Raw genomic sequence first — 9,108 nt, forward strand, 5'->3', positions numbered from 1 at the left:
AAGATGATCAGACAAGGCAAAGCGAAATTGGTCATTCTTGCTAACAACTGCCCAGCTTTGAGGAAATCTGAAATAGAGTACTATGCAATGTTGGCTAAAACTGGTGTCCATCACTACAGTAGAAATAATATTGAACTGGGCACAGCATGCGGAAAATACTACAGAGTGTGCACACTGGCTATCATTGATCCAGGTGACTCTGACATCATTAGAAGCATGCCAGAACAGACTGGTGAAAAGTAAACCATGCAAAATTTTCCTTTAATAAAATTTGCTTGTTTTACCAAAAAAAAAAAAAAAAAAAAAAGAAGGCAGGCACCAGTAAGAATGACGCTGAAGATGAAATGAGAGAAGCAGGCAGGGATGAGATCACAAAGGACAACAGGGAGCCATCTGAAGGTTTTGAGGAGTGAAATACAGTAGTCTGTCTTTATCCACAGGAGGTATGCTTCAAGACACCCAGTGGATGCCTAAAACTGTGGAGAGTTTTGAAACTATGTAGTATGTTTTTTCCTATGCATATAAACCTATAACATTTAATTTATAAATTAGGCACAGTAAGAAATTAACAATAGCTAATAAAATAGAACAATTATAACAATATACTATAATAGAATTATGTGGGCCGGACGTGGTGGCTCATGTCTGTAATCCCAGCACTTTAAGAGGCAAAGGCAGGTGGATCGCTTGAGCTCAGGACTTCGAGACCAGCCTGGGCAACATGGCAAAACCCCAACTCTACAAAAAAAATACAAAAATTCGCTGGGCATGGTGGAGCACACCTGTAGTCCCAGCTATTCTGGAGGCTAAGGTGGGAGGATCGCTTGAGCACGGGAGATCAAGAATGCAGTGAGCCAAGATCGTGCCACTGCACTCTAGCCTGGGCAACAGAGACCCTTTCTCAAAAAAAAAAAAAAAAAAAAAAATTATGTGAACATGGTCTCTCTCAAAATGTATTATTGTGCTGCACCTCAGGTAACTGAAACAGAAAATGAAACTGCAGATAAGAGGGTACTGCTGGAGCAAGATCTCTGGTAACAGTGTAGAACATGCATGGGTGAGAGACTGAAGACAAGGAGACTGCTTGGTAGGCTACAGCAATCACATGGGTGTTAAATGATGACAGTCTGAACTAAGGAAGTTACCAGTGTGGGTAATGAGGGGAGAGAGCTGGTACCAAGACTAGAAATACAGGCTGCTTCTGGCCCATATTAAAATAAGCTAAAAATCTCATTATCTCCCCAAACTCGTTATTTAACCCCACCTAGCCTCCAGTTTAATACAAGTCCTCACTGACTCACTCAAAAATCTCCTAGGTAGCTTCCTGAATAAGTCTCTCTATCAGAATCCAGTACTTCTTAAAGTGTGAAGTATACGTCCCAGACTACCTTAACAGAATCTCTGGAGGTGCTAGATAAAAATGCAAATTTCTTGGCCATATCCCAGGCCACCTGAATCACAATATTCTTGAAGCAGGACAAAATTTGCATTTTTATGTACTTTCCAGTTTGAGAACCATTAGCCTAATCCAGCCTATGCACCTATCGAATTTATTTTTCTTAAATACTGCTTCCATCATATTACCTCCTTGCTCAAACTAATTTATAATTTGCTGCCTGGACTTCAAGACCCTCTTTCAACTTGATTTTTTACTCTTTCCAATATACATTCTTTGTTTCAACAAAGTCAACCTCATCTCTCACTTCCCTCTTCTCTGCCTCCACACACATGGTTTGGTTCTCTTTCCAGGCCTTTGCATTTAATATTACTTCCAGAATCTGAGAGCTTCTCCATAGTCTCTCCTCCCTAGCCAAACCCCAGCCATCATAACTAACTAGTCCCTGAAAGCCCAATTTAAGTGCAGAAATTTACACAGATTTTTCTCTAATTACTCCAACCTTACTTCTCTCTCCTACTTATGAATTCCTATTACATTTATAGTCAGCATGCACAATTTAAGGTTTGATTATTTCAACACATATCAACTAGGTCCTATCTCATTCTTATTTTCCAGTCATCAGTGCACCTAGAATAATTAATTCTTGGCATATAATGAGCACTAAATAAATATTCGATTTTTGAAATTATCCTGAAAGGATGATGGCTTTTCCCCCTAGATGTCTTGTGAATTTAAAAAAAAGTAAGATAATGAAAAGAAGGAATCAATTTTTAAAAGCAAAACAAATTCTTCACTATTCTAGATACCTCAGTACTCAATGATGTTAAAGACAATGTTTCCTACCACCCTGTTCTCTAGAGAGTGCTTAGTCATGAAGATAAGGTAATTACAAACAGCTCTCAATCACAATAGGGGCCACTTTGGGTGTGTTATGTAACAGTGTATCATGTAATTATAGCACTGAAATATAGTGCCTTGAATATAAAACCTTTAAATGACAGCCACGGAAAGAACCTTAAAAGATAATTTGAGCTAATCATTTCAATTTATCCATTTAATAATTGAGCCCCAGAGAAATTACGTGACTTGCCCAAAGTAGCAAAGCTGATTAGTAGCATCCAACAAAGACAAGCATCCAGGCCTCCCAACTGCATGAAAAGGGTTGTTTTCATTACTCTATGTGCTCAGTGATACTGAAATCAAAGTGACATATTTTAATAAGAATTAGCATAAATCAACATTTTAGGATTCTCCTCCTGATAAAATTGAGGTAAAACATACAATTTCATCAGAATCATAAAGAGTGACATAGGCATACTTCAAAAAAAAAAAAAAGGTGAAAACTTCTAAGATAAAATATACAAGCATATTCTAGTTCTAAAACATCTCCCAAAACCACGGAAAAAATACTTGCCCAGGCTAAATTTTAATCACCTGATCATAATATTCATCTCACTGCTTTGGTAAAATATATACCAAAAGAATCAAACATATAAAATACTACAAGCAAAAATCACAATTTACAAAACCACAAATTTATATCTCAGGGTAAAACACGTCTTTTGTACTCACCGTCACTTTACTTCCAACTATCTGCATGCAGTGGTCAACGAAGAGTGGTTATGGTGTGAAAAAAAACAAACGGCAACAATATTAGTAGTCAGAAGCTTTTCACAGAGGTTAAGTGTTTAGTAAATTAGTAAATAGCTAACCCTATTTATATTTTTGATACTTTAGATATACAGGCTAAAACAGATGTATCAATATTAATTTCTACTATGTTTCAAAAATGTGTAAAGTCTACAGAATAAGGATTCTCAAATATAATTACTATCTGAGGATTTTTTAAATGTACTATAATGGGCTTCTCATATAGTATAATCTAAACATCAAGTTATGCAAGGTTAAGTGTAATCAGGCATCAGATTTTTTTGCCAGCTCATAGCCCCTGAAAAAATTATCAATAGAAAATTGTTTTTTGGTTTTTTTTTCCCCAATATTGCCTTTTCTTTTCTTTCCTTCTTATGGCAGGTATACTATCAAGGTTGAAATAGTGCACCTTCTTATGGCAGGTATACTATTAAAGTATTTTAGAATATAAATGTTACATTTAAAGTCATGCATTAAGTTCAGAAGTAAACTTTAGGTTGAAAACAAATGTTTTTTATTGTTATGAATTTAAGGTGTATAATACTGTTTTATATTATACTTGAAAACTATAAAAAAGATTGCTTATTATTGTAGTTTTGTGGGTAATTCTAGCTTTCTATTGTAAGATCAGAATTTTCTACATAATGTGAAGACAAAGATGCATTTTACATCTAAACATGCACATGTTCAGAAGGAGGAAATAGTTCAAAAACTGCAGCTCTAATTGAGCTTTCCTAATGGATAAGTGATAAAAGAATTTCTGAGAGGCAGAATTGTGTTTAAGAAAGCAGGAAGTAAACTCATAATCCTAAACATAATTTTATGCAAAAATCCAAATATAAATCCAATCACTGTTATCAGATTCCCACTTGAATATCAAGCAGTGTCCAAAAAACAGCTAAGCCACAATAAAAACCATTAATCCGATAGCAGTTATTATCAAAATGTGTTCTATTTTTCAGCTAGTGCTTTAAAAATAAAAATCAAATTTAATTAAAACCCCAGTAAGAATCCTATGCTGAACAGGATATCATAAAATACAAAAAGATAATGACAGTTTCCAAGTAAATTATTTCAGAAGAATCCATGAATCTCAGAATAGAGAAGCAGCTTTCTTAAATATTCATTCAGTAGACTATTTACAAGCAGTGATTATTTAGTTGAATAAAAGCCTCTTTGGTGCCATTAACAGTCTTCTGAATTAAAAGATATGCTATTGACCTAAATTATTTCCTCCCACCAAAAAGACAGAGGTTGTATTTGTCCCTTGTTTATTTAGCACAGACATGAGACTAAAAAAAGAATGTGAGCCTGCGTTAACAATTAAAGCAGGTCTATACTCAGTGAAACAACCAGAATATGGCCCATTTAATGATTCATTTTCAATGCAAAATAACTTTATTTAGCTAAAGCATAAACAGCAATAGATAAGATTTAGTACCCAACAGAAACTAAGAGAAAATATTTTGGCCATGTCTGGGTTCAACTGTTGGATCATATCCAGACCATGCCTGGAAAAGACCTGAAAGAGTATCTGATAATGACAAAAGCAAAACCGTAATACATGTATACACATACACATATAGGTATACTGCAACTTTTAACTACTCATTATACAGGTCAGTCTAACAAATCTGCAGAAGTAGCTGGCATCACTATTTTAAATTATTTCCTACTGAGATTAAAAAAAAAAAATGTTGCCTCTCAATGGTTCACATGTCTCAAAAAATATAACTTTACATATTTTAAAATTTCAAAGATTATGGTTTAAATTCAAAATAAACTAGTCTCTTGATATTCTAGGAATGATATTGGCATGTGACAAACTAATGTTGGGACTTCGGTGGATAACTTTTCCTCATAAATGTCTATATGTGCTGTGAAGTGCCTGTGATACCCCTTCTAAATTACCAACATATTGTTTCAGGATTACCAATCAGTAGGACAACTTTTGCAATATTAACAAAGCTTGGTTTTCCATTTTTTGAAAACATATGCTGGTGTTTTGAAAATATAGACTCTTCCAGGTTATTTGTGGTCAAATTATCTACATGCACCTATTACCCTAGGTCAGGTCCATAACTAGGCTTCCTACAATGAACAATGGAGGATAAAATGCAGAAAGGAGGTTCTTCTCCATCCCTCTATTTAAAGGTCATTCATCATGGACAGAGTTACTCAAATTTTTTCCTTTAACATTCACACAATTTAACATTCTCTATTATGGGACTTTAAGAAGAAAAAACTAAGCAATAGTTTTTATTATTATCTTATAGTTTCCTTTGTAGTCTCCTTTTCCATGCTAATTTTAACGAAGTTAATTACACTACAAAAGACTCTTGTTTGCTTTAGAAACAAGTCTTGACGACATATTGGTGTATAGCTTCATTTTACTTTTATGTCCTTACTTAGGAACCCAGGAGCATGATAGACATTTCTATCTAAAATTTGGTTTTAGATCCCATACAAAATGACTAATGCAGGTGTTAAAAGGGGAAAATGTACAATTTATGTTTAAATTTAACTATAATTCTCACATGTTTTACATGTGACTATAAAACATTTTTCCATCAGGGACTCTAGCTCTTAACTTTGTTACCTCAAAATGAAAGCTGTGACTAAGAAAGCATTTTCATAAAGTAGTGGTAACTATCATATCTACTCTAAATGTAAACTTTAGTGTTGTGATAATGAAAAGGTCAAAAGATTATTGTTTGTCACTGAAGGCCAACGCTCTCACCTTCAAAAGGAAATAACATAAATAATTTTTGTGGTTTTAATGATAGAAAACACAGTACTAATTGATGTCTTCCAAGGTGAGAAAGCTCCCAAACATGCTTGTCAAAACGCTTTCTTCCATCATAATATGTGGGCCATGAAAAATATTAGCAAAAAAATGTATACTCCTAGAAATCTTATCAAAGTCCTGTGCATATTTCAGGTACTCATATGTACACTGAATGAAACAAATAAAGGCCATTAAGTAGTTCTGATTTTGAGGCTAATGCCTTAAACATAGAATTTTCATGTCTTTTGAGAAACATTGAATTTCCATCTTTTGAATAATGCAATTCAAATGAGCTCATCTAATATTTATCCAATTTTTTGCATTTTAATCTGAAAAATGAGTATATAACTTGAAGTGTGCATTTCTTTGGTCACTTGAAGAGGAAATAATATGAGAATAAATGAAAACAAGTTCTGCACAGAAATCAAGTAATAATCAAAAGGTCAAGGAATAAGAGTTTCATATAATCATTATATTCAGTCCCACTTACACAAACAACAACAAATAAGTCAGAGACTCTAACAAAATCTTATCATTAAAACCACCACATGATTATTCATATATTATTATCTGTACCTTGCACTCAGATTCAGACATATAGATTTACTAGTGTATCAGCCTTTAGGTATTTGAAAAATAACATTGAACGTACATCCTGCATTTCCTAAAGCATTTTACCGTGAACAATAACTTGAGTGCAAAAATGAGAAGAGATTCATCAGAATTTCAAAGTAAAACCCTATGCATCACCTAATTCATTGAAAACGACGCTCATGGCAAATTTCACTTATCACTTGAAACATATTTCTGCCCTTGGATACCAGAAGCAAATTAAAAAACATGCTGTTGCTCTGCTATGGTGGAGCTGCAATGTGTCATGTTTAAATAGTTCAGCATTCAGATTTAGCTTGCTTAAAGTACAATATGGAATCAATACAATCGTAGAATTCATGGCAAAATGCATTAGTAATTGCCACTGGAATTGCTGTACTGAAATAGCATTAATAGGATAGCCAAATAACATTAGAATATATTTTTTCAATGAAGACTTGTTTTCTGCAATGGTCAACTTATGAAATTTAAAACGCATGAACTAAATGTGTACGTGTATGTACACATATATGTATACACACAAAATATCACTGTGTGTGTATATATATATATACATATACACACATACAGTGGTTTTATGAACTCTAGGTATTAAAAGCTTTTTCTTTACAGAAATGTAAAAGATGCAGTTTACTACTTCAAAAATACAATTTTTTCTTACCAAAAAAAAAAAATCAAAGTTTAAGACTATATTTGGATGTGCATTAGGAAGTGAACAGAGCAAAATACTCCACTAAAACCAAAGTTTCCTATTAATAACAAGTCCTTTCAATGAACTTTACTTTCAAGTCTTGGGACTCACAAACAGATTTGATTAAAGCTTCTATTAGGTGACATCCTTTACTTTAAATGAAGCTATACAATAGCAATTATGAGGCAGCTTACATAGTTTGCATCATATAAAATTAAGAAAAAAGCTAACTGTGAATTAAAAAATACTGCTCTAAGTTTCATGCAAGTAGACACCAGACATGCAGCTTTAATGTAAACTTAAGCTGTGACTATGCTAAGTTGTGCCTTCTTCAAAATACGAAATTTTCATCTAACCACATTTGGAGCAGAATATCTGCAAAATGCAGTCAATTTTTAGTACGTACACAAAAGCTCAGGACTGGATTGGATTACCTCAGAGCTTTATATCCTTTGTCTAGCTTGTAATAATGGAAGTGTCTCATTACTAATGATGAATAGTTTAAAAATACATATTTAATACTAAATGTGAAATACATACATAAATTGTTTTCTGAACAGTCTATGGAGTACAATGAGGTAATGTGAAGAGCTGAGGTGTGTTTATTTTTAAGTAGAATGATGCTAAGCTCATTGCTCATTCTGTTGGTGCTAGAAAAATCTCCCTACTTACAGATTTGGCAGTGGCAGAAATATACTGGACAACCATCTCACGTTTGGTGGTAAAATCTTTGTTTCGTAAAGGAGCTTTTTTTTCTTCATTAAGGTTCATGTCCTCCTGTAAGAAATAACATTTACTGTGAGCACTGATAAATTTCCACTTAAGAGCTTCAAAAGTGATTAATAAACATTAATAATTTCTGTGTCTTAAAATACTAATTCATGTGGTGACTAATGTCAAAAATCCCTTTCTGGTATACTTCACTATTATTTTTCACTCTAGATACCACAGTGTTGTGTAAATTGTACCACGTATTCATGGTTCACATCTCTACCTAGTCAACTACTGAGCAGAAAGAAGAAAGTATTTTTAAAACCATTCCACAGAATAAACTGGCAGTTTATAACATAGATATACACGATATCTATGCTAACAAAGCTCTTCATTTATCTTGATTCCAAACACACACACAAAATGCTGTTTGGCATATGCTCCCTTAGGATTGCTATTATCTGAGAAAGCAAATATAATTCGCAAATTGGCAGGGTCTATATATCTATAATATGTCACTGAAGAAAGTTCACGAGAAGCTGTTGGATTTGGAAAAGCAAAAAAAGCAGAAATAGCTGATTGCGGTAATAAATGTCACTCATTAGAGGGAAAAGTATTCAGTTACAAGAACACATTGTTTTAAGGTTCAATAAACTTTAATTCAGTTTGAAATCTACCTTTATTTTGTGATATATACATTTATAACACTTTGACTAGACACATTGTTTTAGTTCATTTTGTAATTCATGGTAATCCTTGTGACATATGAACACACGCTTGACAGGGTCACAAAACCAAGTTGGAAATGACTGTGCTTCAAAATGCAACACTAAATGAAAAGTCAACCTACAGAATAGGTGAAAATGTTTACAAATCATATGTCTGATATAGATGTGTACCCAGATATACAAAGAAGTTTTACAACTCAATAATAAAAAGACAAAAGCCCAATAACAAATGAGCAAAACACTTGAAGAGACATTTCTCTAAAGAAGATATACAGGCCGGGCGCAGTGGCTCACGTCTGTAATCTCAGCACTATGGGAGGCCAAGGCAGGAGGATCACAAGGTCAGGAGATCAAGACCATCCTGGCTAACACGGTGAAACCCCATCTCTACTAAAAATACAAAAAATTAGCCAGGTGTGGTGGCGAACACCTGTAGTCCCAGCTACTCCAGAGGCTGAGGCAGGAGAATGGCGTGAACCCAAGAGGTGGCGCTTGCAGTGAGCCGAGATGGCACCACTGCACTCCAGCC

The 9,108-nt window shown here is 34.0% G+C and overlaps 1 protein-coding gene across 4 annotated transcripts in view; it reads right to left on the bottom strand.

Annotated features, from left to right (window-relative positions):
* The window catches only part of DIAPH2 (diaphanous-related formin 2), a 940,316-nt gene that overhangs the window by 859,307 nt on the left and 71,901 nt on the right, over nucleotides 1–9,108 (bottom strand). For 2 of the 4 annotated variants that reach the window (XM_011937270.1, XM_011937271.1), the window contains exons 4-5: nucleotides 7,813–7,917; nucleotides 2,972–2,992 (exon numbers count right to left, since the gene is read on the bottom strand). In XM_011937270.1, coding sequence (XP_011792660.1) covers nucleotides 2,972–2,992; nucleotides 7,813–7,917 — 126 coding nt within the window. The remainder of the gene's footprint in view (nucleotides 1–2,971; nucleotides 2,993–7,812; nucleotides 7,918–9,108) is intronic. The other 2 variants (XM_011937272.1, XM_011937273.1) reach the window with 1 other exon arrangement.

Source organism: Colobus angolensis, unplaced genomic scaffold (genome assembly GCF_000951035.1).
Source record: "Colobus angolensis palliatus isolate OR3802 unplaced genomic scaffold, Cang.pa_1.0 Scaffold161, whole genome shotgun sequence".
NCBI classification, from domain to species: domain Eukaryota; kingdom Metazoa; phylum Chordata; class Mammalia; order Primates; family Cercopithecidae; genus Colobus; species Colobus angolensis.